The sequence below is a fragment of the Diplodia seriata genome (genome assembly GCF_021436955.1).
Source record: "Diplodia seriata strain FDS-637 chromosome Unknown scaffold_5, whole genome shotgun sequence".
NCBI lineage: Eukaryota > Fungi > Ascomycota > Dothideomycetes > Botryosphaeriales > Botryosphaeriaceae > Diplodia > Diplodia seriata.
The window spans coordinates 2,609,652-2,636,346 of record NW_027117312.1 but is presented as its reverse complement, the minus strand read 5'-3'; the positions used below and the strand labels follow the sequence as shown (position 1 = coordinate 2,636,346).

General features: G+C 58.2%; 7 protein-coding genes across 7 annotated transcripts; 5 read left to right on the top strand and 2 right to left on the bottom strand.

Annotated features, from left to right (window-relative positions):
• On the bottom strand, positions 1-1,705 carry gel4_2 (1 3-beta-glucanosyltransferase gel4; the record flags this gene model as incomplete). The annotated part of the gene is made up of 2 exons (XM_066777230.1): positions 1-1,539; positions 1,622-1,705. The coding sequence occupies 2 exons, from the start codon at positions 1,703-1,705 to the stop codon at positions 1-3; spliced, it is 1,623 nt and encodes a 540-aa protein (XP_066633072.1).
• Positions 1,706-4,668: 2,963 nt separating this feature from the next.
• Positions 4,669-10,539, top strand: FKS1 (1,3-beta-D-glucan synthase; the record flags this gene model as incomplete). The annotated part of the gene is made up of 3 exons (XM_066777229.1): positions 4,669-4,940; positions 5,005-10,167; positions 10,221-10,539. The coding sequence occupies 3 exons, from the start codon at positions 4,669-4,671 to the stop codon at positions 10,537-10,539; spliced, it is 5,754 nt and encodes a 1,917-aa protein (XP_066633071.1).
• Positions 10,540-11,041: 502 nt separating this feature from the next.
• Positions 11,042-12,809, top strand: LCB1 (serine palmitoyltransferase component; the record flags this gene model as incomplete). Its single annotated transcript, XM_066777228.1, has 5 exons — positions 11,042-11,269; positions 11,328-11,428; positions 11,493-12,003; positions 12,070-12,561; positions 12,618-12,809. 5 exons carry the CDS (start codon positions 11,042-11,044, stop codon positions 12,807-12,809), a joined length of 1,524 nt encoding a protein of 507 aa, XP_066633070.1.
• A 1,003-nt stretch (positions 12,810-13,812) lies between these two features.
• Positions 13,813-14,488, top strand: SLS55_005785 (uncharacterized protein; the record flags this gene model as incomplete). The annotated part of the gene is made up of 3 exons (XM_066777227.1): positions 13,813-13,982; positions 14,058-14,332; positions 14,382-14,488. The coding sequence occupies 3 exons, from the start codon at positions 13,813-13,815 to the stop codon at positions 14,486-14,488; spliced, it is 552 nt and encodes a 183-aa protein (XP_066633069.1).
• A 1,503-nt stretch (positions 14,489-15,991) lies between these two features.
• SLS55_005784 (uncharacterized protein) lies at positions 15,992-16,681 on the top strand (the record flags this gene model as incomplete). The annotated part of the gene is made up of 1 exon (XM_066777226.1): positions 15,992-16,681. The coding sequence occupies one exon, from the start codon at positions 15,992-15,994 to the stop codon at positions 16,679-16,681; it is 690 nt and encodes a 229-aa protein (XP_066633068.1).
• Positions 16,682-20,560: 3,879 nt separating this feature from the next.
• SLS55_005783 (uncharacterized protein) lies at positions 20,561-21,808 on the bottom strand (the record flags this gene model as incomplete). The annotated part of the gene is made up of 2 exons (XM_066777225.1): positions 20,561-21,670; positions 21,725-21,808. The coding sequence occupies 2 exons, from the start codon at positions 21,806-21,808 to the stop codon at positions 20,561-20,563; spliced, it is 1,194 nt and encodes a 397-aa protein (XP_066633067.1).
• A 1,061-nt stretch (positions 21,809-22,869) lies between these two features.
• Positions 22,870-25,233, top strand: SLS55_005782 (uncharacterized protein; the record flags this gene model as incomplete). The annotated part of the gene is made up of 3 exons (XM_066777224.1): positions 22,870-23,166; positions 23,225-23,314; positions 23,365-25,233. 3 exons carry the CDS (start codon positions 22,870-22,872, stop codon positions 25,231-25,233), a joined length of 2,256 nt encoding a protein of 751 aa, XP_066633066.1.
• Positions 25,234-26,695: the final 1,462 nt, after the last annotated feature.

Genomic DNA, 26,695 nt, shown 5'->3' with positions numbered 1-26,695 from the left:
TTACAGAAGGATCATGCCAGCGCCGGTAAGGACGGCACCGAAGACGTAGACACCCATCTGGACGACACCACCGATCTGGAAGCTGGGAGCCTGGATGGCCATGGCAGCGCCAGTGGAAGTGCCGGAAGAGCTAGAGCCGCTGCTGGAGCCGGTGCCGGAGGGGGTAGAGGTGATGGTGTTGGTACCGGCGGCACCGGCCTCCTTGATCAGGCTAGAGCACTGGCCAGTGGGGGTGGCGGCAGACTTGAGGGTAGCAGAGCCGGAGAAAGCGCAAGCGCTGGAGCTGCTGTCGGCGAGCTCGTAGTAGCGGTTGAGGACGAAGGCCATCTGCTCGGTGGTGTTGCACATGCCGTACGTGCCGTAGGTGCCGGTGGTGGCGTTGTGGGTGATGCCGGCGCAAGCCTCGTCGTTGAGACCGCAGACAACACCGAAGAGGTCACCGTAGTCGTCAGAGTCAACGTCGTCAGCAACAACGCAGCTCAGCGAGTTGTACATGCACGAGCAGAGCTCCTGGTTGGGGGTCGGGGGAAGAGGAGTAGCCTTGGCCTGCCAAGCGGTGCCGACAGACGGGCAGTCGGCGGCCTTGGTGTTCGAGGGGGTGTAGCTAGCAGAGTTGACACCGGTAGCAGTGGCCTTCTGGATCTGGCTGGAGTAGTAGCTGAAGTCCTTGAGGGTGCTGACAGTGTCGCCGTCGACAGAGACGAGACCGTACTCGTTCTCTTCCTGGAAGTACATGTAGACGATACCGCCGGACCAGACATCGTTCATCTGGTCGCCGAAGAGGACGGGGGTGTCACCGAACTTGCGGGGGGTGACCTCGTTGCAACCGTACTCAGCGAAGAAGACAGGGACGTTGTACGACTCGAACTCCTTGGTGCGGACGTCGTAGCCAGACTTGGTGTACGAAGAGTCGCCGCACCACGAGTAGATGTTGTAGCCCCAGAAGTCGATCGAAGAGTCGGAGTCACCGCAGTCGAAGTAGTCGGCCATGTCGACACGGATGTCGGCATCGTCGTTGGTGGCATAACCGACACCGATCTCGCGGTAGCCCTTCTTCTTGATGTAGGCCTTGCTGTCGCGGACGGCAGCCTTGACGAAGGCGGAAGCGTCGGTGTTGTTGGCCTGGTTGGAGACCTCGTTACCGGCGAAGAAGCCCAGGGTGTTGTTGTACTGGGCCAGGTTGTCGATGACGGCCGTGTAGCGGGCGTACAGCTTGTCGTTCCAGGAGGCATCGTTGCGGTTGATGGAGGTGCCGGGGGACGACAGATCGGCCACGACGTAGATGCCAGCGTCCTGGAGCGCCTTCATGCACTCGGAGTGGTCCTCATCGGGGTTCACGGCGTAGACACGGATAGTGTTGGTGCGCAGCTCGGTGAGGTAGGGGATATCACGCTTGCAGCCGGAGGCATCGGCGAGAGGGTCCTTGTAGTTGTCGGCGCTGTCGTCGGACGAGCTGCTGTTGGTGGAGTACTCCTGCTGGTAGGCGACACCGCGAATGTAGAACTGGGTGCCGTTGTTGGAGTAGAAGAACTTGGAGCCCTGGACAAGACTGTTAGCGGCGTGGCATTGGGTTGGCGGCGCATGGCAATGCAGCCAAGGCACGGCACGTCGCGACGCGTACCTTGATGACAACCGGCGGAACGTCCGCCAGGGCGGCGCGCGCGAACAGCGCAGCCGCGGCAGCGGCAATGCCAAAGGCCTTCATTGTGGATATCTCAAGAATCGGGAACGGTCGGCTTGGGTGGGCTGGAAAGGTAAATGTGTGGGGACGAGCGACGGAAATTCGCACCGCGGTGGACGGTGTGAGGAACGAGGGACGGAGCGCGAGTCCGGGTAAGGAGCGTGAGAAGAGCCTGCAGGGCAGGAATTAAGAAGTCTTGGAGGGTGAGGAGAGAAAATAAGGGTGGCTAGGCAAAGCTGGAGTTGAAGAACAGCGAGGAGTTGCGCTCAGGGGACCCGCACTTTGTGCACCCTGCCGCCCCTGCTAAATGACCGAAACGAGCTAAGTGGAGCGGGCGCTCAGCCCGCGAGCTGTCTTGGACGCGCAATCGAGCTGCTGGAAGCTTTCGACGGCCTGTCCCACGCCGCGAATCCGGCTGCAGCGCATCCACCGCGTCCCCACTGCTGACGGCGAGCCGACGCAAACAACCTGCCAGCTCAGTTTCTCACGCGGCGTGCGGGTCGCCTGCTGCGATCCCCGGCGGCTGTCGTCGCCGCCGAGTGTCATTTCCCCAGCCCAGCGCGAGCACTGCCCCAAGCCAAACCAATCCCGGCACTGCCACACACGCCCATGCAATAATACGAGCAGACGGCCCAGCAAATGGCGTGAAAATGCGATGTGCACTCGGTCCACTCGCGTGCACGCCTAATGTCCGGGCTGATTTGCTCGGACACGCACGCCCGAGCATGCGGTTCTGTCCCCAGCCCTCCTGAAGTCCCCTCGGACACCCAATAACGCCGCGCCTGGATACGAAGCTCCCAGGGTGAGCAACTGGCACGGCGGGCTAGCCATAAGTATTCCACCATCTCAGCTCCTTCCGTACACCTTCTATTGCCGTCGCCTCCCGCCAACTCCCGCCAGTGCTGCCGCGGCCGCCGGCAGTCTGTGACACGAAGCAGGCCCGCGGGCATGAGGACCACCGATACCGTTCATGCTAAACCCAAGACACCACACCCTGCCGGTTTCCAGCCCGGGAAATGAAGGATGCGGCGGTCAGTAGTAGTGTTGGTAAGCGGCTGCTGCGAGCTCACCGCGTTGGTGTTGGGACGGGCCGTCGACAGCCAACGCTTGCGGACATACGACTAGGCGCGGCCAGCTGAGCCTTTGAATAAAAAAGCCATGAGCGAGCCTCAACGGCGGCGTTCGTGAGGACTGTGGCCGCTCAATTGGCCTGTGAGGCCGGCCTTATGTAAACGGCGAACGGCGTAGCCCCTTTTCTCTCGGAGCGCAGCGCAGCCGGCGTGCCAGTGTGAGACAAACGTTTCGAGAGAGACAGGGGTTCCACGCAAGCGTGCCCGCCACTTCATCATCCGGCGATAAGTTGCCTCCTTATCGCTCGCTCGTCCGCTCGCAAATTTGGCGGAGCGTCGCGGCGGGCACTGGCGGGCGGCCGACAGGATCAGTGGGAAATTTAGATCGAGACGACTGCACCGTGCTGGTGGCCAGGAGTGACGTCGCACGCCGCCTCCTGGAGGCGCCCCGCCGCGACATCTCAGGAGGTCGAAAATGGCGCAGAAGGCGCAGCGGATGCGGCGGGCGGGCAGCGGGTAGTGGGAAACGGTCGCTGCGACGGACGCGGGATCGTGGGAGCATCAGCGATTTGACAGCCTTGCAGTGGTCGAAAGGGAATGGCGCTGGGCGGCCGGGATGCATTCATGGAAGCGTCGCGCAGCTTTCCCGGCAGATCGCAGCGTGGTGCGCATTTGGAACATTTTTAGAACGGCGCGGCGCCGATTGCAGTTCGCCACCTCGCGGAAAATCGCTGAAAATCGCTATGGGCTCGGCGGCCCTGCTCGCTGGATGCGCAGCGGCGGGGAAGCGCTGGTGATCCCATCGCCTGCGAGGCGGCGAGCGCGCGAGGTGGGCGCGTCCCTGCTGAGGATCCCAGAGGCGCCCGCTGTTTGGCCCCTATCGCGCGCGCGCCGTGCAAAGCAGGAAAGCGGCCAGCAACGGTGCCTGGGAGCACCGCACGTCGCGCAGGCATTCGCGCAGGCAATCTGATAGACTCATTCGCCGCCGCAGCGCTCGTCGTGCGACGATTCGCCAGCGCGCGCGGCGGGCGTTAGGGCGGCTTGCCGTGCTTGCTTCAATCCCTGTCGCGTACCCACCCGCGCTCGCCCGGCCCAGCGAGGCAGGCACGCCCCGTGCGCAGGCCTGACAGCCGCCGCCCGCTGCCTCAAAAGTGTTGCCCATTCCAGATCCCCTTTTCCCTTTCTCTCTTGTACCGACCACCGTCACCTCACATTCGTTCTCTCACCCACACTTGCACCGGTCCGGACTCCGTCGTCGACGCCCCGCCGCCTGCTACGTCTCGCGCGGGACCCCGAGGACGCCAGCTGCGCAGCTGCGACGACCGCTAGCAGCGCGAACCGGCCACACTTATCACCCGCCAATCACATCGCCAAGTCGCGGGCTTGCACTTGCACCCGGCCGCGCGTCTGTCGACACAGCAACAGCGACTCCCTTTACCAGTACTGCTCCGTCATCGACTCTCGCTCAATCCCACACCGCCAGCCTGCTGACGCCGTCTCGCCGTTTCCCAGAGCGACGTGCCGACTTTGAGCAGCCCACCTTCACTTGAGTGTTAGCGGTGTTTCCTGTTCCAAGGTTATCGCCCCCTCCATAGTAATAGGTGCGTTGCAACCCACCGCCCACCTCCCGATTTCCACCATCTGGGGGTTCATCCTACCGGGGCAACGAGACCCACTAACTGTCGGTCCCGCAGACGATCGGCTCTTCCGTTCGTTGTTCACAACAATCCTACCGCTCGCTCTTCCCGGCACACCGGTCGCACCCCCAACATAAACCCGACCCCCCGACGTAGTGCTGTCGTTTCCGATCGCATTGAAGCTTGATAGCTTGAGGTACGCTTGTCCCGCCCCGACTTGTCCCACTCTTGCCTTGGGACATCACCCTGACCGCCGCAGTGCTCCGTAACGGTCTTCAGGATGTCGGGACATCCGCAGGGAGGCCAGTACGACGATGGCTACGGCCATCAAGGCCAGGATGGCTATTATCAAGATGATCAACAGGGCTACTACGACCAGGCCCACGGTGGTGCCTACGGCCAGCACGGCGACTCCTATTACGACCAGGATGGCTACTATGACCAGGAGGGCCAAGGCCAGTACGCGCAAGACGGTTATTACGACCAGGGCGCCCATGGCTACCAAGACGAGTACTACAACGATCAATACTACGACCAAGCAGGTCAAGGAGGGTACGCGTTGGTCCCCAATAACGGAACCCTCCTCCCCGAAAGCCCAATGCTAATACTTCTGCAGTGCACGAGCCCGCGGCCCCGGTGGTTCCGAAGACGATTCTGAGACATTTAGCGATTTCACAATGAGGTCGGATATGGCACGCGCTGCGGACATGGACTATTACGGCCGCGCTGATGGACGTTACGACAGCTACGCCGAAGGTGGTCGTGGATACCGCCCTCCGTCTTCACAGGTCTCGTACGGTGGCAACCGCAGTTCCGGCGCTTCCACCCCCATCTACGGCATGGACTACACCAACGCTCTCCCCGCCGGTCAACGCTCGCGCGAGCCCTTCCCCGCCTGGAGTGCCGACTCCCAGATCCCGCTGTCGAAGGAGGAAATCGAGGATATCTTCATGGATTTGACGGCTAAGTTCGGTTTCCAGAGGGACAGCATGCGTAACATGTACGATCACCTCATGACGCAGCTCGACTCTCGTGCCTCTCGCATGAGCCCCAACCAGGCTCTGCTCTCCCTTCACGCCGACTACATTGGTGGTGACAACGCGAACTACCGCCGCTGGTACTTCGCTGCGCACCTTGACATGGACGACGCGGTCGGTTTCGCAAACATGAAGCTTGGTGGCGGAAGCCGGAAAACCCGCAAGGCTCGCAAGGCAGCTCAGAAGAAGGCCAGCCAGGACCCCGGAAACGAGGAACAGGCCCTTGAAGCCTACGAGGGTGACAACAGCTTGGAGGCCGCCGAGTACCGGTGGAAGAGCAGGATGAACAAGATGTCTCAGCACGACCGTGCCAGGCAACTTGCTCTCTATCTCCTCTGCTGGGGTGAGGCCAACCAGGTCCGCTTCATGCCCGAGATCATTTGCTTCATTTTCAAGTGCTGCGATGATTTCTACAACTCTCCTGCCTGCCAGAACCGTGTGGAGCCTGTTGAGGAGTTCACTTACCTCAACACCATCATCACGCCCCTGTACACCTTCTGCAGAGACCAGGGCTACGAAATCCAGGAAGGTAAATACGTGCGTCGTGAGCGTGATCACGACCAAATCATTGGTTACGACGACATGAACCAGCTTTTCTGGTACCCCGAGGGTATTGAGCGTATCGTGCTCGAAGACAAGAGCCGCCTGGTCGATTTGCAGCCCGGCGAGCGCTACGAGAAGCTCAAGGACGTCAACTGGAAAAAGGTCTTCTTCAAGACCTACAGGGAAACTCGTTCCTGGTGGCACTTGCTCACCAACTTCAACCGCATCTGGGTCATCCACTTGACCTTCTTCTGGTTCTACACCGCGTACAACTCTCCGACTTTCTACACCAAGAACTACCAGCAGCAGCTGAACAACAAGCCTAACCCCGCTGCTCAGTGGTCTGCGGTCGCTCTTGGTGGTACTCTCGCGTCTCTTATCATGATTGGAGCTACACTCTGCGAGTGGGCTTACGTCCCCCGTAAATGGGCTGGTGCGCAGCATCTCACCAAGCGCCTGTTCTTCCTGCTCGGTGTTTTCGCTGTCAACATTGGTCCTGCGGTCTACATTTTCGGTGTCAACCAGAAAGGCAAGATTGCGCTTGTCCTGGGTATCGTCGAGTTCTTGATCGCCATTGCCACGTTGATCTTCTTCTCCTTCATGCCGCTCGGTGGTCTTTTCGGAAGCTATCTGAGAAAGAACTCCCGCCAGTATGTCGCCAGCGCAACTTTCACCGCCAGCTACCCTCGTCTCTCGGGCAACGACATGTGGATGTCGTACGGTCTGTGGGTCGTCGTTTTCGGTGCCAAGCTCGCTGAGTCGTACTTCTTCTTGACGCTCTCGTTCAGAGATCCCATTCGGGTTCTTTCCACGATGAAGCTCAGCAAGTGTCTCGGCGACCAGATTTTGGGTTCCTCGGCGGATATCCTCTGCAAGAGGCAGCCGCAGATCCTGCTCGGTCTGATGTTCTTCACCGATCTCTGCCTGTTCTTCTTGGATACTTACCTCTGGTACATCATCTGGAACATGTTGTTCTCCGTCGCTAGGTCTTTCTACCTCGGTATCTCCATCTGGACGCCTTGGAGGAACATTTTCTCTCGCCTTCCCAAGCGTATCTACTCCAAGGTCCTGGCCACGACTGACATGGAGATCAAGTACAAGCCCAAGGTCTTGATCTCTCAGATCTGGAACGCTATTGTCATCTCCATGTACCGTGAGCACTTGCTCGCTATCGACCACGTCCAGAAGCTGCTCTACCACCAGGTTCCTTCCGAGCAGGAGGGCAAGAGGACCTTGCGTGCGCCCACTTTCTTCGTCTCGCAGGAAGATCACTCTTTCAAGACCGAGTTCTTCCCTGCTGCGAGCGAGGCTGAGCGCCGTATCTCCTTCTTCGCGCAGTCGCTGTCCACTCCCATCCCCGAGCCTCTGCCGGTTGACAACATGCCGACCTTCACTGTTATGATTCCCCACTACGGTGAGAAGATCCTTCTTTCGCTCAGGGAAATCATTCGTGAGGATGAGCCGTACTCTCGTGTTACTCTTCTGGAATACCTCAAGCAGCTGCACCCGGTTGAGTGGGACTGCTTCGTCAAGGACACCAAGATTCTGGCGGACGAGACCTCTCAATTCAACGGCGACTCGGAGAAGACCGAGAAGGACACTCAAAAGGCCAAGATCGACGACCTTCCGTTCTACTGCATTGGTTTCAAGTCGGCCGCTCCGGAGTACACTCTCCGCACTCGTATCTGGGCGTCGCTTCGTTCGCAGACTCTGTACCGCACCATTTCCGGTTTCATGAACTACAGCCGTGCGATCAAGCTTCTCTACCGTGTCGAAAACCCTGAGGTCGTCCAGATGTTCGGTGGCAACTCCGACAAGCTTGAGCGCGAGCTTGAGCGTATGGCTCGCCGCAAGTTCAAGATCTGCGTCTCTATGCAGCGTTACGCCAAGTTCACCAAGGAAGAGAGAGAGAACACCGAGTTCCTTCTCCGTGCCTACCCCGACCTTCAGATTGCCTACCTTGACGAGGAGCCGCCGGCCAACGAGGGCGAGGACCCCCGCATCTACTCTGCTCTTATCGATGGTCACTGCGAGATTATGGAGAACTCCATGCGCCGCCCCAAGTTCCGGATTCAGCTCTCTGGTAACCCCATTCTTGGTGATGGCAAGTCCGACAACCAGAACCACGCTATCATCTTCTACCGCGGCGAGTACATCCAGCTGGTCGACGCTAACCAGGACAACTACCTGGAGGAGTGTCTGAAGATCCGTAGCGTTCTGGCTGAGTTCGAGGAGATGACCACTGACAACGTTTCGCCTTACACTCCCGGTCTCCCTCCCACGAACTTCAACCCGGTTGCCATTCTCGGTGCCCGCGAGTACATTTTCTCTGAGAACATCGGTATCCTCGGTGACGTCGCTGCCGGAAAGGAACAGACGTTCGGTACTATGTTCGCGCGTACGTTGGCTCAGATTGGTGGCAAGCTCCATTACGGTCACCCCGATTTCCTGAACGGTATCTTCATGTGTACTCGTGGTGGTGTCTCGAACGCTCAAAAGGGTCTTCATCTGAACGAGGATATTTACGCCGGTATGCGCGCCCTTCTCCGTGGCGGTAGGATCAAGCACTGCGAGTACTACCAGTGCGGTAAGGGTCGTGATCTTGGTTTTGGTTCCGTTCTCAACTTCACCACCAAGATTGGTACTGGTATGGGTGAGCAGATGCTGTCTCGCGAGTACTACTACCTCGGAACTCAGCTGCCTCTCGACCGTTTCCTCTCGTTCTACTACGCTCACCCGGGTTTCCACATCAACAACTTGTTCATTATGTTGTCGGTGCAGTTCTTCATGTTCACCGTCCTTCACTTGGGCGCTCTGAACCACGAGACCATCGTCTGCAAGTACGACAAGAACAAGCCCATCACGGACCCTCTCTACCCCACTGGTTGCGCCAACCTCGAGCCCGTCTTCGACTGGGTCACCCGTTGCGTTGTCTCCATTTTCATCGTCATCATCATTGCCTTCATTCCACTTACCGTCCAGGAGCTTACTGAGCGTGGCGCTTGGCGTGCGGCTACCCGTCTGGCGAAGCACTTCTCGTCGCTCTCGCCCATGTTCGAGGTGTTCGTCTGTCAGATTTACGCCAACGCGCTGTACTCCAACTTGTCGTTCGGTGGTGCCCGTTACATTGGTACCGGTCGTGGTTTCGCCACTGCGCGTATCCCCTTCGGTATCCTGTACTCCAGGTTTGCGGGTCCGTCCATCTACCTGGGCGCTAGGTCTCTGATGATGCTCCTGTTCGCCACGATGACTATCTGGGACGCATGGTGTGTTTACTTCTGGGTCTCCCTGCTGGCTCTCTGCATCTCGCCGTTCCTGTTCAACCCTCACCAGTTCTCCTGGGACGACTTCTTCATCGACTACCGGGAGTACCTCAGGTGGCTGTCTCGTGGCAACACTCGTTCGCACAGCGCGTCTTGGATCGGCTTCTGCCGTCTGTCCAGAACTCGTATCACTGGTTTCAAGAGGAAGGCTCTCGGTGACCCGTCTTCGAAGCTCTCCGGCGACATCCCTCGTGCCAAGTTCACCAACATGTTCTGGAGCGAGATGGTTGGTCCTCTGGTTCTGGTCGCCATCACTGCCATTCCCTACCTCTTCATCAACGCCCAGACTGGTGTCAGTGACGCGGAACAGAAGGATGGTACCGACGACCCGAAGGCTACCAACTCCATCATTCGTCTGTGCCTGTGCGCCTTCGGACCCGTCGCCCTCAACGCTGGTGTCGCCGGTATCTTCTTCGGCATGGCCTGCTGTATGGGTCCGGTCCTGAGCATGTGCTGCAAGAAGTTTGGTGCCGTTCTGGCTGCCATCGCCCACGCCTTTGCCGTCATCGGCATCATCATCTTCTTCGAGGTCATGTTCTTCTTGGAGGGTTGGAGCTTCTCCAAGGCTCTCTCCGGTCTGATCGCCATGGCAGCCATCCAGCGCTGGTTCTACAAGCTCATCGTCGCTCTTGCGCTCACCCGTGAATTCAAGTCCGACACTGCCAACATCGCCTGGTGGACCGGTAAGTGGTACGCCATGGGCTGGCACACTCTGTCGCAGCCTGGCCGTGAGTTCCTCTGCAAGATCACCGAGTTGGGCATGTTTGCCGGCGACTTCTGTCTCGGCCACCTTCTGCTTTTCATCATGCTGCCTCCGCTCTGCATTCCGTACGTCGACAAGCTGCATTCGATTATGCTCTTCTGGCTGCGTCCCAGGTATGTTACAATCCGAATCCCACTACGGTGTGCTCGTGCTAACGACTTTGTAGCCGTCAAATCCGCCCGCCCATCTACTCTCTGAAGCAGACCAAGCTTCGCAAGCGCCGTGTCATCCGCTACTCGATCCTTTACTTCTTCCTGCTCTTGATCTTCGTCCTGCTCATCGCCGGACCGTTGGTGGCCAGCAAGTTCCTTACGTCGCTGCCCGATATCCCCATGGATCTCGTGCAGCCGACGGGCCTCAACAACAACGATACCAAGGGCACCTCGGAGACGGGTACCGGTGCGGCTGGAGGCGCGGCTGCCACGGGTGCCGACTCGACGGCGGCATCGACGGCCAAGCGTCTCATGTTCGCACGCGCGTACTAAGTGGATTCGACACGTTTTGGAAATGCAATTCTCGCGGTGGCGTTTTTCAATTTATCAATGACGCCCCCTCCTGTACAACAATTCGAAGCATGACGCTGCATCACAGCTAACGTAATGACTGTAATCTTCTGCTTTGGCAATCATGCATTTCCTTACAAAGTTAGGCGGCCCAGCTGGGATAGAAACACTCTTTTTCTTTTTCGATGGTTCGGCCTTTGCAAGGCAGAACGCTTTGCACATAACAACAAAGCATAGGGAGCGGATTTGGCTTAAGGTTTTATTTTAGATAGTGAAGTTATGCTGTTGGGTTGCTTGACCGAGTGCCATGTGCCATGTGCCGTGTGAAATGCGGGCGTAATAGGGAAGCCGTGAGTGGGCTGACCGGCGCTCGAAAGGGTCACGTGCGCGCTTGATCGGGGCGCGGGCGGTGTACGGAGTACCTGACTCCCTAAGTAATTTGCCCATTGACCGGACGTTCACCAACGCAGCGACACCGCGCAACATGGATTTACACGAGCTGCAGCAGTCGGCCCTCGGGCTGATCAGCGACGCGCAGACACAATTCCACCGGCTGCCGGGCTCGGCCATCATCCTGCGATACATCAAATCGTCCTACCAGAATGATCCGGTGCGATCCGCTGTCGAGCTCTTCCTGTTCCTGTTCGCGGTCCGCTACCTCCTTGCGCCCAAGTACTCGACACAGAAGCAGAAAGTCGTCCTGACAGAAGATGTGCGTCCCCTCTCGCTCCAGCGGTGAAGACGGGTGGAATTGACGAGAGAACGAGTAGGAAATCGACGAGCTTGTCGAGGACTGGTCGCCCGAGCCCCTGGTAGCTCCGCAAACCGCACTCGAGGAGCTGGAGAATGAGAAGCGACCGGTAATCGTGGGGTACGTTTGAACAACCGGCTCTCTTCGCGCGACCACCCGCTCACACCTTGGTTCTTCTTTCCAGACCTTCGGGGCCCAAGACGAAACTGTCGAACGGCCGGACCGTCACGAACCTCGCCTCGTACAACTTCCACAACTTCCTCGCCAACGAGACGCTCAAGGAGAAGGCCGTCACGACGCTGCGCACGTACGGCGTGGGGCCCTGCGGACCGCCCGGCTTCTACGGCACCCAGGACGTCCACATGAAGACGGAGGCGGACATAGCGGCGCACCTCGGGGTACCGGCGTGCATCGTGTACGCGCAGGCCTTCTCGACCATCTCGAGCGTCATCCCGGCCTTCTCCAAGCGCGGCGACATCATCGTGGCGGACAAGGGCGTCAACTTCGCGATCCGCAAGGGCATCCAGATCTCGCGCAGCACAGTGCGCTGGTTCGAGCACAACGACATGGAGGACTTGCAAAAGGTGCTCGCCAAGACGGTCAAGGAGCAGGCGCGCAAGCCGCTCACGAGGCGGTTCATCATCACGGAGGGCCTGTTTGAGAACTTCGGAGACATGGCCGATCTTCCCAAGCTGGTATGCATGGCGTTTGCGGGCTCACGGCTTCCAAGAGTGCACATTGGCTAATACTACTTTTTGCAGATCGAGCTCAAGCTCAGGTACAAGTTCCGCCTGATCCTCGACGAGACGTGGTCGTACGGCGTGATTGGGCGCACGGGTCGTGGCCTCACGGAAGCGCAGAACGTGGACGGCACCGAGGTCGACATGATCATCGGCTCTCTCGCGGGCCCGTTGTGCGCGGGCGGCGGGTTTTGTGCGGGATCGGACGAGGTGGTTGAGCATCAGCGTATCTCGGCGGCGGCATACACGTTCTCGGCCGCGTTGCCGGCGGTCTTATCCACGACGGCCAGCGAGACGATCGGCCTTCTGCAAGAGCACCCGGAGCTGCTGGTGCAGCTGCGCGAAAACATCAAGTCGATGCGGGCGCAGCTCGACCCGCGCAGCGATTGGGTGCTGTGTTCGAGCGCGCCGGAGAACCCGATGATGCTGCTGGGGCTGAAGCCGGAGCATGTCATCTCGAGAAAGCTGAGCCAGGAGGACCAGGAGTTTCTGCTCCAGGAGGTGGTCGACGAGGTATGTGATTTGCGGAATACAGGCGGCCGGGCATGTCAGCTAACAGATCCTCACAGTGCCTGTCCAACGGCGTGCTCATCACGCGGCTCAAGGCGATGCCGGCAGCGGTGGGGTCGGGCGAGAAGGCGTGGCTGCCGCAACCAGCGCTCAAGGTGTGCGTAACAGCCGGGCTGTCCAAGAAGGAGATCGAGAAGGCGGGCGTCGTCATCCGCCACGCAGTCACCAAGATCATGACGAAGAAGCGATGAGAAAGGTACCTGGCCACGATGTATTGAATGTATACTTTAGCTCGGCATAGACGATTGTAATAGCTAATAATGGAGTCGGATTGCTCTTCAACCTATTGCAGCACGCTGTACCTGGTGGTGGGGCAGGCGGTAGGCGATCAGCAAAAGCTTGGCTGCGGAGCTGCGGATCTGGTCGATTGCAGGGATATTCAGGCTGGTGGGCGGCCTCGGCCTGCTTGTGCCCACCCAGCCACCACCTACTTGTCCGCCTCTACGTCACTGTGTTTACGCGCTTTCCTCCATCTCCCACTGCTGCAACCCTAGTGACACCGCACTCTTGCCTTCGCTCACTCTCTCGCAGCCACTCGGCCGGAGCTCTGTTAGAAGCTCCCACCCCGGCGGCCAAGGGCCAAGACAACAGCAGCCTGGTTCCGCCCCCGACCGATACAATCCGCTCGCTTGCCCGACCATTCGCATAAAACGGACAGGGCCTGGTCCGGGTACATAGGCAGCTCAGCTCTCGACAAGGCACCCGGCCGACCAACCGCGTACTTTCTTCGAGCGCTTTCTGCCGCCGTTTGCCTGCAGCCTACAACGCCGCCGGCGCTTCCGCAACCCACACCACGTCGCGCCTATTCCTTTGCGCGCGCATCGAATGGTTCTTATCGCGGCGATTGAAACTGATCGACGCTTTTCTTGCGCGCGGTTCCCGTCAGCAAAGCGCGCGCAACGCATATCTGGAGCTTTCCCGACTCTAAGCGGACCGAATTCACCACTACTGCCCTTACACCACCGCTCCCCCGAGTGCCACAATCCGCCAAGGACGAGACGGGTCGGCGCGAACAAGCGCTACTGTGGCGCCCGAGGCTGCTACACACGAGCGCGCACCGGCGGACGGAAAGGCCGGGAAGGAAGAGGGACATCTGCAAAACAGGAGGATTGCGCTGAGTAGCCTACGGGTATACTGGGAGGAGAATACACGGCAGCAGGGTGTAGTGAACGTCGAGACAAGAAAGACGACGACATGGCTCGCTCGGTCATGTCGCGCGCCGTCGTGGTGCGCGAGAAGTACTACTGGCCCGACGCGCAGCTCAACCTCTGGACCATCATCATGCTGGCGACGGCGGGCACGCTGATTGGCATCTGCGCCATGTTCATCACCATTCAGCAAAGGTTCCGGACGGGGATTCCCTGGTGGGTGCACTCCGGCTCGGGCATGGAGGCGAGAGGAGATAAGTCTCGGTTTTGCTGATTGCTTTCCCTGCACAGGCTCTTCCCTTACGGCATCACCGTGGGCGCGTTGACCGTCGTGTTCATCATCATCGAGATCGCGCTCGTGGCCAAGCGCCGGCTGATGCCGGGCATCATGATGGTCGGCAGCTTCATCCTGCTCGTCCTGTTCCTCACCGGCATCATCGAGACGGGCATCCAGCTCTTCGGCTCCAGCGCCGACGTCAATAGCGTGTGTCAGCGCTACGTCACCAACAACGAGCAATTCGGGCCCAGCGTCAACACGCTGGCTTGGTTGGAGCAGAATAGCATTTGTAAGTCTTGCTTGGAAGTGGGAAGCGGTCGGGACTGACGATAATCCAGGCCAACAGTGGCAGGCTATGTTCGCGTTCTGGATCATCGGAACCGTCTTCTGGGTCTGGATGATGATCATGGCGTCCATGGTCAACCAGAGGCAGTTCGAGTATTGAGTGGCTTCTCTTCTCCTCCCCGAGGCGCGCATGTTCGCCGCCGATTCGATGTGTTTTCGCTTTCATGAAAGCAAACTTTTTCTCAACCTTCTTCGTTGATGCATGACATCTTCATCGTCTTGCGTTTCTTTTTGTTTGATACGCATAATTTTCCCCTTATGAACAATGTACCAAGGATGTTTTGGCTTCTTGCGTTGATATTTCTCAGGGATGAATCGGCCCCCTTTTTTTTTCTTCTTTTCTTTTGAACAACTTCATGTGGCGATGGGTTGTTGCAGAACACGGTATGGGGAGAAGGCGCTGGGCACATGGGTACCAGGGAAGAAGGCAACGGAAAAGACAGGGGAGGCGTTCTGCAAGGTTGTCATTCGACGAGGGTATACGAACATGTATTACGGGAATAGGACTGGTGGTAGGATCATTCAATCAGGGGGCAACGGCACTATCAGATCCCATTTCACTTTAGTAGTTTGCGACTAATTTTTCTCGCGGACCAGCGGGAGAAGTCGAAGGATTCTGTCGGCGCCATGGGCTGGCCTGCGGCGGAACTGAGAAGAATCGAGGTACGCTTGAAAACATAGATTATTCTTCACCTTGAGTACACTACGGTGAGCTACATGCGAGTTCCGTCTCTGCCGGGGCTCTGCCATGGATATCATAGGCGCGGCCCATGGTTTCGTCTCTTAGCAAGTAGCTCGGGCTGTAGCCATTGCACGGTTCCCACACTTAACCGTGGGTCCCCAGTAGTGGAAGCTTCTACAATGAATAATATACACGGACTTTTGCTGATACTTTATCTTTCTGACCAATAAAATTTCAACTATGGAGTTTCTAGCTCCTGGACAAAATGGCCCGACTCTTCGATGCTCAAGCCCCTCTTCACTTGGGACACTGATAGAAAGTCCACGTAGTTGGCACGATGAAGCAGTGCCGCCCAATTCCACTAGAAGATTCTTCTTGCGTGGTTAGAAGTCGAAGGTTTGGGTAGCCCCTTTTCTTGGTAGACGTACATCACCGGACCATGCACAAAAATGTCTGTAGAACTATGAAGATATCCAACCGTAGACTATATATGAGGCATGTTCGAATACTTTTGTATCGGTTGTATATCTCTACATTGCCCTGGCTCAATGTATGCTTGCAGTGTCAAGTCTCGTATCTGTATACGGACAACATCTATCTCCACATTGGGTTGTTCTCTTCGATTGCCTTCGTGGTAAAGAGAGTCGGCATCTGCGTCTGCGTCCGGGTATTTTGCTCCGGTTGCTGATGCACGTAGAAAGAATGTAGGGGTCCGGTACAGGAAGTTCCGCGGACCATAGTAAGGGTCCACGCCCAGTCAAAACCCCAACTAGTCAGAACAGCAATGTCTCTACTATAAGATCCCGCCACTGCCCCAGTCACAGCTGAATTAAGCACAGACTACTTGATCACCCAGTTGCCAGTCATCCAATCAGCCAACCAACCAACCAACCAACCAATCAACCGACCAACGCCTCAAACATGACAAACCACCACCACCACCACCACCACCACCAACTTCGCCGCCGCCACGCCTCCGCTGCCGCTGCCGCTGCCAGCGACTCCGAAGAGGAAGAGATGACGGAGCAGTTCCGCGCCGCCGTCTCCGGAAGTATGGAGCTCCTCGTCGCGGTGTCGAGTGTTGCGGCCGCTTATGCTGAGGCTACGCTTGCCGAGTGGCAAGAGCGGGAGCGGGAGCGGCAACAGCAAGAGCAGCAGCAAGAGCGACAACAGCAAGAGCAGCAGCAGGAGGAGGAGAAGCAGGAGCAGGGGCAGGAGCGTGAGGGCGCAGGAGAGGAGGAACAGGGCGATGACGAGGGTGATGAGGGTGATGATGAAGGTGATGATGATGATGAGGAGGGTGAGCAGGGTGAGGAGGAAGAGGAGGAGGAGCCGGCGGCGGGCCTCTCCACTCCCACCGTGGGCTTCTCGCCGCTCGGCGGCCGGGACGATGACGTCGACTGGAGCGACGACGAAAGTTTTCTCGTGCCGTACGTCGAGACGATGCGGGGAGGAGAAGAAGAAGACGCCTGGACCGACGACGAGGACTTCTACCGCCCTCGTTTCGTCACCGCCGCCGCCGCCGCCGCCACCACCACTCGTCCGCTCGAGCAGCGGCCGCCGCTCCGCCACAGGGGGAGACGAGGTAGACGGATTCGGGGCAGGGCATAGGTGGAAGGCGTTTTTGCGGGCCGGAAGAGGATGGAGAAGCGGACTGGTGGCGACGACGACTACGACGACGACGACGATTACGACAACGGAAATGATGATGACAGTGATGGAGGCGATGAGGGGGGACTTGGTTCTGAGTTCTTCTACCTTTGTTCTTCTTTTGTAAACAGTTGCGTTACACTCATGGTTGAGTCTGGGTTGCTTGGCCATGGAGCATCTTCACTAAAGCCCGGGTGGGTGGGTTAAGCCTGATGCCAACTGACCTGTCAGCTGGCTTGAGGGGGGCATTCCATTACAAGTTGTAGATGTCCAATATGTGCTGCTTAAGACAGCAATGGAGTTTCCCAAATGCCGTAACTTGATCAGTATCGTGGGATTCCCTCTCGTTAATGCTGTGTAGTGAGCCGTGGGAGTGTGGATGTTCTTTCTGCATTGTAAACCCTACCTTTGGAGAAGTGACGATATCGAGGACAAACCCCGTGTTAAGCGAGTAGGAGGTAACCGAGCTCCACGACTCCAGTAATAGCGAGTCGATCTTAAAGCTCGGCAAAGCAGTAGAAGAATGAAAGAGACCGTATTCGGATATAAGAGCAGTGAGAGACATTAATATGAACGTGCATATCTTCCTCTCGAACCCAGCGTTGCGACGCTCCAGAGAAAGTAGCAAAGCAGGTCCGGTCAACACTCGAGCTCCACGACCCCCGGGACCTCTCACGGCAGCCTTTCCGAGAATCAAAAGCAGCCGCAGATCAAGCCAATCGATCAGCGCGCGCTAACCCACCGTATGCCCAACGCACGCGTGCCGCCAGCCGGGAGCCCCCTCACTTCTTAACTCCCCATCCTCAGGAGCGACACGCGGGGACTTTCACAATCTCGACTATTGACTGCTCTCGTCCAGCAGTGGCAAGGATGATGTCAAGGTAGACAGGCCGCCTACAAAGCGTGTGGCAAAGGGGAAAGCTGATACCCCGTGCTACCTTGACCATTCCTGGTCGAAGCGCTGGCGCAACCCAAACAGAGTGGCCATCCACTCAGCCGCAAGTTGGGAGTTGCTGCGGGTAGCGGGTCAGATGTTACACGAAAGTAACGTTGCAGGATGTATAGCGGCCTGCAAAGGTTTCCCTGGCTTGACAAAAGCAAAAAAGATTGAACAAGCCATGTTGCGCTGTGTGTTCGACGAGTCGGAAGTGGGGTAATAGGAGGGGAAGACTTGTCAGGAGGTGTGCAAAGAAAAAAGAGAGGAGGGGCGAGGAAAGGAAGGACCGTATCTATCGCATCCTTCCCGCATGTCGGCGTAGAATAAAATAGGCTGACAGGCACAGGAGCTTGTTCACGGAGATAACGGGCAGCCACGGCGAATGAGAGCGGCAAGCGCCATTGGACCATCTCGGCATCGCCTCCGTGCGGACACACCTGCATATGCTGGACCACGTTACGCGCAAACTGCAATACGCTTGCGTTTTATGGCCGGGGTGCGGGAGCATGATAGATACCTCATTCGCCCTGTCTCATCCTGCTTCGGTGACGAGAGAAATGAAATCTAAATGAGAAGGGATTTACTGCGTGGTAGCGCGAGTAGAGCGGCGTAAAGGCCCGTGTATGAAGGGCCGCGACAGCGACTCCGCCGCAGCAGCCCGACTAATTCGAGCCGGAGAAAGCCATGCTCGGGTTGCGAAGCTTCGTATTTTGCTCGCCGATCTTCACGAGGTCAGGAGGCAGCCGGCGGTGCGACGGAGGACAAAGAGTGCAGCGAGTACAAAGGAGCAGGCGGCTCTTTCATCAACGCCTGCGAAATGAACGGGCCGCCAAGCCACAGGGACGAGCCACCGACACGCGCGACTCGGTGGCTGGCCAAGTGCCGACGGCTATCTAAAAATTGCAATCTGGTGGTGGAGAGAAACGAGATGAAAGAGTGCGACGATCTTGAATCGCCGATGCGGCAGCCGGGCCAGGGTGGCAGCGTGGCAGCACTCAAGCTCAGCTGGCAGGCTCGGCGCAGAGCAGCTGTTATCGCACCTCCCGTCGCTCAACTCACCGCAGCGGCGACGACAGAGGCAGCGGTGACGCCACGGCTATAAATGATGATGGCCTGACGAGCTGAAGGAAGTGCCGCATTCCGGGCACCGCCGACTCTTTTCTTGATCGCGTTTGCGCGGCTTGTGGCTGGGATCGTCATCCGCCGGCGGAGACCGCCCCCCGTTTTCATCATCGCCAGCCCACCTTCGCCCTTGTCCGTCCGCGATTGCTGCCAAGGAAGCCGCTAATCCGAGCGTTTGGGCGGGAAGGAACGAAACCTGGCTCGAGTGCCGCCTGTGTCAGCGCTGACTGATGTGCGTATCGCGCGTCGCCGTCCGTCAGGGCGCCTGTAATACGCCGCCCTAGCCCCCCACCCCGGTCGGCTCCCCTCCTGGGCAGGTACGAAGGCGTGCCCCACCATTGGCTGGGTGACGCGCGACCGCCTTGCATAAACTCAGCGCCAGCCCGCCGGTCGACGCGTCGAGAGCAGCCAAGAGCTGGGGCCGACAACGCGCCCGCGCCCGCGCCTCTGCCCGCCGCCATGCTTGCACACTCTGGACTCTTCTTGCAGCTGGCCACTTAGTCCAGGAACCGAAAGAAAACGCGCGCGCGTCAGCCAGCCCGTGGTCCCATACGAGCTATCCTTTTGCCAAAATGTTGAAGGGTTTGCGAATGCGGGGGCTAGGGCCGCGCCTTTTCCCTACCAGCTCGCCTTCCCGTCCACGACTCACGCCTCGCGATGGGGACGAGTCGACTCCTGCACCAATGGCGAACCCCTCGTTTTACCCGTTCCGACCGTCCGTATGACGTCTCCCCCCACATATGGTTCGCCTGAGAGGCGTGACTGTCGCGCGCTTGCGTGACCATTCCTCTCGTCTTCTTTTTTTGGTGTTTCGCCATTTGGATGGCTACCAATTTTATTCGTTTTGCGTTGGCGGGAATGAAAAGAGCGGCTCAGGTTGCACGACAGCTGCTCGGCGGCGAGCCTGGCAAATAGCCTCTGTCAGCGAACCGAACCCACACCTCGGCGCAGGGGCAGACCACACAGAAGAGCCTGAGAAAGGCAGCAGCAGCAGCGCGAGTAGTTAGCATGCTCCGGTGGCTGTCGCTTACTATCTATCGTTCCGCGTGTCAGCTACCTTCGATCCCCAGCCCGCTTGCGACCGGATCCCACGAATTGCTGGTCGTTGCCGCTCAGGAATCAACAGTAGGGCCAAGCCCGCTCTCACAAATCCGGCAAATGCGCCTATCGACTGGTTGCCCGGCCACGCTCCGTGCGTTTTCTCACCCAGCTATGCTGCCTACCGGCTCGACCGTCGACCAAGAGATGTGCAAGCGGCTGTGCGCAGTGGCCTGAGGCTCAACCGACCAGACACATTTCCTCCGCATCCTCGAACCCTGTCTCAACGCACGCCGTAGGCTTACTTCGATCGATTGCCATTGTTCCTGATCGCTATCTACTGCTACATAAGTCCCGAGATTAGTCGCGGAAGCAGCCACGCTGTTCTTTTCCGGAGCCCTGCGGCCCATGCCTCTCTCGGTAAAATGGCATGCCGCCCTTGTTCTTTTGTCCCATAAAATCAATGCTAACTGTCGCTCGCTGTGCGTGGTATCCTATAAAAAGAAGCAAAAGGATGCTAAGGTGAAAGAAGAGCAAGGCGGTTCGATGACCGCTGCCGACGAATGGTAGAAAAAGGGCTGCCAGCAAGTAACCAACGAGATGAAGGCACTATCAAACAAGCGAACCAGCTGCGGACAGAAGTGCATTTGGCAGAGAGCGACGGTGCGGGCGTACTTGTCCGCGTGCAACACGACGCACGCCGCTCAGCCTATCAGCTCGTCATTCGTGAGACGTTCGTCACTCTAGGAGACCAGCTCCCCGCCGAGGTCCATACCAAGGCCCGTCTCGACCTTGTGCATCCTCGAGCGCTCAAGAGAGCCGACCGTGGGGCTGTGGCTCGTCGGAGGAAGAAGATTATCAAAGTTAAGGCGCCTGCGAGCGTCACGGGCCGTAAGAGGCGTCTTTCCAGCCACAGGCGTACGGTTCCACCCACTCGTGATCTGGGCAGGACTCGGCGTCATGTTGAGGAAGTCGGCAAAGTTTAGGTTGTTGTTGTTGCCGGGTGTGTGCAAGCCGAAGCCAGAGAAGGCGCCGCCGCCGCCGGGGGTAGACATCATGGAAGACGGGAGGGGCGTGGTTTTCTGCGGCGGCGTAGAAGGGGCGACGAGACGAGTCTTGTTGGTGGCAGGGTTGGCGGGAGATGGCGAGGTGGCCAGGTACATAAGCAAGCCCGCATCCTCCTCCCCATTGTGGTTGTTCCGAGGTGTAGCCGTGAAGGTGTCGTTCCGTAGGCGGCCTGAGCGGGCCATACCAGGAGGGGGGGTGCGTGGGCTGTGGAGAGGCGGAGGCGAGGAACGCAGGTGAGAGGCATTGACCTGGAAGGAAGATACAGGAAGGTCTGCATCGTCATCCTCGGAGAGCAATGGGGAGAGAGGTTCATCGGCCACGGTGGAACCCTCCGACACGAACGAGAGGCTCGGCACCTGAGGGAGCGAGAAGTTCCTGTTCTTGCGATACGCAGGAGAGGACTCTGGCAGCCGGTACGAGCTCTTCCAGGTCCTAGCACTCGAAGGCCTGACCCTTGTGCGAGAATGATTGCTGGAGACGGACCGCCTGTAGAAGTCGGGCTGGTACCTCATCCGCTTTGCAGACCCGTATCCACCTCCGGACCTTCCGACATCATCGGAGAATATGGGGGCCGCGAGCGGCGACGAGTCGAAGGCACAGAAGGGGTGGAAGCGATCGGAGGTGCTGGACGAGGTGTCGGACAGGGTGGTGTTGCTGGACTCCGGGCGCTTACGCTTCAGCTCCACATCAATCCGGGGCTCAATGGCGTCAATGTTGAGGTTCTCCCAGCCGTGCTTCACCTTGACGTTGGCGAGAGCCAGGCGGTTCTGCAGTGCCCGGGTCATCTAGAGGCAGCGGTTAGTTGAGCGGGGAAAAGCGATCCGTGATGTCGAGGGTACCTTCGACACCTGAGCTCTCCTCAGGACCTTGCTCGCAACCTCAGCTGGCTGGTCGAGCCGCTCGGACGAGACTGCCGACGCCATGGTTGCGGAGGAGAGAACAAAGCCCGGGAGGTGTCGACGACTGTGTGCGAGTGCGTCGGGCGGATTGCAGCGGTTGAGAGATGACGCTGGAAGGTGGCAGGCTGGTTGCAGAGTTCAGATTTTGTGCAAAGACGAGGCCGAAGCTGGCTGAATTCCGGAAGCCTTACGGAGCAATCGTGAAGATCGCCCGGTAGTGGATGGGGCAGAGGGAGGCACAGGCTCCGTCGACACACGAGAGCAGGCGAGCCTGGTGCGCATTAATGAACGGCGGGCGTACAAGGGGGCGGGTAACGAATACGCGGCGGGCGCGCTCAGTCACCGGGGTTACGGAACGGCCGTTACATACCAACGGCGGGGCTTGAGGCGGCGCTAGCAGGCAACGCGCGGGCCGGCGCTGCTATTCCTGTGGCTGCGGCTTGGCAGCACGCACGATTCAGGCGATCGCAGCTCGGCGCAGCCGCCAGCGTCATTGGCTTGAAACGGGCAGCGTTTGAAGCGCTTGAAACACGCCTGTCCGCGGCCTCAGCGGCGCTGGCGATAGCACGGCGGCGCACTGCGCTCGCCTGCGCCGGTGCGATGCAGGCCGGCGGTGCGCTGCAGCCGCCTGGATGGCACTGATGGTGAGGGCTGCGGCCCGCTCGCGGTGCAAGGTCCCCGCCTGGCGAGTATTGCACCGGCGCAGATCGGCGCGGCGTGCAGGTTGCAGTTGATAGCTTGCTTGCTTGATAGAGAGACTGAGCTCGTAATCCCCCTAGCGGCCAGCCCTCTTGCTCAGGACACCGTCACCTCCGCTCCCTTTGCTTCCGCGCCCGCTCTCTGCTCTCGACATCGCTCGCTCAGCCATTGCGCGTCGCCGCTTACATGCCCGTCATTGTCGTTCGCTGAGTGCGGCACTCCTGCGGGCGCAGACCACCACGACCCCATCCGCGTCATCCTCACACCTCGACACTCTTGCTTCTCCGCTCTAGCGGCTCCGCCCACCTGCGCCGCTGCGCCCATACTTCCTGCCGCTGCTCCCTCGTTCCCGCAGCCCGCGTCCACCTCGTCTGCAGCTTGTCGCCATGCCTTCGTTCCTCAAGGACTTCCGCCGGAGGTCCATCAGAAGCTTCCGCACCGATACTTCGTCCTCGGAACCAGCGAACACCGGTTCCAACGGTTCCGGCACCTCCATTCCCACCAGCAAAAGCTCGTCTACCCTTAGCTCCGTCTACCAGCAAACGACCCCTCCCCCCTCGCTTCCCGGTGAGGGCTCTTTCGCAAACTCCAAAGCAGTGAATGCGGGTCCTACGCCAGTCCCTCCTGTCCCCCAACTACCTTCCAGGCCCAACACAACTGCCACAAAGCGAATGAGTTCAGTCGTGAGTCCCCTTGCTGCCTCTCCTCGGGTCCCTCTTTTTTCTCTAACTTGCCGCACAGGGTCTCAATGGCTGGGCAACTCCGCCGCCGAAGAACCTGCCCACGTCGCCTTATGCGCCGCGCGTCCTCTCGATCGACAACCGGGCAATGGTATGAATGCCGCCAACCACACACACTGTCAGCCATTAATCAGTGTGCAGGTCTATCAAAAAGTGCTGTTGATTTCAGGCGTCATCGGCGAATCCGACACAAAGGTCTTGGACGGCTCCATCACCGTGAATCACGACAAGGATAGTTTCCCAGCCACCAGCTGGCCCGTGTCGGACTCACACTTCAAGGCTCTGGTAGTCTTGCAACCCGGTGCCAACACCCTCCGCATCGACTTTAGCTCGCCAAAGCTGTCCAGCAGCGGCACCTCCATCCCTGCCCACTCCTCATGGATCGACATCACCTACCTCCCCTTGAACAACTCCCCGCCCCTCCACTTGGCTATAATCCTCGGTAAGGATTCTCCTGGTACATACGACGCGGTGCCCGACCGTGTGCAGAACGAGGGCAACGGAATGGAGACTGCAATCCGCAAGTTCCGCATGTCTGCCTATCTTTGGCAAGCCTTCACTGGAGAGCAAATGTTCCGCAACGGCTTCGGCCGTCGCTGCTGGAGATACGAAGAGGAGTGGCAACCTGGAACTCTCACGTACAGCGACCAAACCACTGGCCAATACCGTAACGAGGCGAAGATCCATATCATCAGGTGCGATAAGACCGTGGCGGAGCTCCGTGATCTAAATATCGCCCAGCAATATGACAAGGCCTCGGACAAGGGGAAGCTCTTCGGGATCGCCATGGATGCTGTCAAAGAATACTTTAGGCCGAAGCCGGGTCAAAAGCAGTATGTCTCCTGCATGTTCCTCGACACCCACTGGGATCCTCAGGAAAAGGTTGTCCGTGGCCACGCGGCGCTTGGCGGTGGTGACGGCGAGGTTGGCTTGGCCATCTTTGGCTCCCATGCTCTGCAAACCTACCCCGCAAGTATCGAGGAAGTGGTTCCGGCCTTCACCGACTGTACCAAGACGGATACCAACTTTGTTGCGAATGACTGCAACGAGTCTGGCAGTGTTTGGGAAGCTGCAAACATTGGAATCGGGGCCCACCTTCATGAGACCGGCCATTTGTTTGGCTGCCCCCACCAGGAGTCTGGCGTCATGCTTAGGGACTATGTCCGCCTAAACCGAACTTTTACCACCCGTGAGCCCTTTTCCACCCGGACCCAGTCTCCTGGCCAGAGTCTCTGCACCCGTGAAGACGAATGCGGATGGCACCGACTTGACTGCCTGCGATTCCGGTTCCACCCCTGCTTCCGTCTTCCTCAGGATGTCCCGCTTCCCCCTGACGACAGCGTCCAGGTGTGGACAGTGGATAACTCTAACATCCTCATCACTGCCGAGTCTGGCATAGCTTGGATCGAGCTCTATCCCGAAGGTGACGACGTCTGCCACACTTCGATCGAGTATCTGCAGAATGATGGCAACACGATTGGTCCCCGCCTGCTCACCGTGACGGAGGCTGACCTTCGTGCCAAGCTCCCCTCGAACAAGCGCAAGAAGCCCCTGAAGATGGAGGTGTTTTCTTATGGTGGCTCGAAGCATGTAGTGGACGATGTCAGCAAGCTTGGGGCAAAATCCAACAAGACCAAGCTTCCTGACGGCCGAAAGGGGTTCATTGGCTCTAAGCTTGGCTTCTCGCAGCTCGAGGGTTCTCAGCCACAAGAGGTGCTTCTGTCAAGCTCCTACATCACAAAGAAGCGAATTGTGTTGATGTCGATCAGAGTCTACCATGGCTTTGCCGTCGACGGAATTGAGTTTTTCTACGACGACGACACCAGCCAGCTCTTCGGAAAACGTGGTGGTAAGCCTGGTGGCGACGAATTCAAGCTTGATACAGTGAAGGGCGAGATTCTGATGGGCTTCTATCTTCGGGCCGGGTTGTGGATCGACGGAATCCAGATTTTGACCAACAGAAACAGAAAGAGCGAGATCTACGGCAATGCAACTGGTGGCAGCGGGTAAGTCTTGCTTCATTCTCTCATTCTGCCTTTTCCATGCTAACGGACGCTCAGTCATACCCTAATTCCTCCGCGCGGCTACGCCATTGCTGGCATCTCCGGCTCCTGTGGGCAATGGATGGACGGCTTCTCCTTGATTATCTCGCGCTGAGCTACCCCACTCCTTTGGTTTCCCCACGATTGGTCTTCTGGCGATTTTTCGACCAAAGACATCACACTCGCATTGCGCGACAGCATGCACCGTAATCAACGCGAACAGATCCACCAACCAGCGCCAGCCGATCCTGCTGTGATCATCTGAAAAGATCCTAGGGAGATCGTCGCAGTACACACTCGCGGTCGCCGGCGAAGCGTTTGGATTGGTACTGTTGCAGCCACTGCCTCTCTTTCAAAAATCACCTTTCCCGTTCTCTCCTTTTACAAGAAACAATTGCATAGCGGAAAAAGCATAGGGCCGAGCATCAAAGTCCGTCAATACCCCTCTTTGCTACAACGGCAGCAAAAACTCGGACATCTGTTTTTTTTTTTTTTTTCTGTTTACCTTGGACGTTCAGTGTGGTATAGGGTGCTTGCGGCGACTGCGACCTGCTTTTCCTTTCCTTCTTGCAGCAATTGGTCAATATCATCGCCCCTCTCGGCGACGGTGCTAGGTTCCCCGAACAGTAATAACGGCTGCTTGTTTTGCACTTCTTTCTGTACGGCTCAAGGAGCTCTCTTGGCTTTCCATAGGTTCAGCGGAGTTGTGCCCAAGTCGGTAGTTAATGGCTGGCGGAAACCCATTTCGGAAGTCCGCCTCTCCGTTCCTTCCCATACTTCCCCCTTTCTTTTTGTCCCGCTCATCGCCGGAGTTGCGTGTATCTATATATATATATTGTCTTCGGGCAGTACGGAGGAAGAGGGTACTACTGAGGGCATTTTTCTGCTCAGTAATTGAAGCAGCCACGGAAAGTTCGCTTTTTCTTTACCCAGTCTGCACCTTTTTTTTTTGTTGGTTCTCCCCCTCTGCCTTGATGTGGCAGCGGGAGGGATTTGATGAGGAGTATCGGCATTTTGGGAAGGGGAGGAGAGCATAAGTGGATAGAAAGTGGATAATTGGTTTGGGTGTGAGAATGGAACCGAGGAATTTTTGCCAAAGCGTGTTGATGCTGGTCACATCGTCTTTCCTCGCTCGCTCGTTTCCATGTGACGATGATACTACATACATTGATGCTTTGACAGCCAGCCAGCCGTGAAGCCGTCGTCGTGCCGTAGTGTAAGACTTACAGATTGCCGCGCGGCCGAGTTGCGTTTTCGAGGCCACGCGTAGTCGTTCTGAGGGACGAGGGGTAGGTGAGTGAGCGGAAGGTGTTATTGGGATTGGTAGGGAGCCTTCTCTTATCTCGTCGTCTGACACTGCTGATGAATGTTATGCTGACGGAGCGAGTTCCACGTAGGACTACGCCACGCGCCGCGCCGGCAGCTGCCAG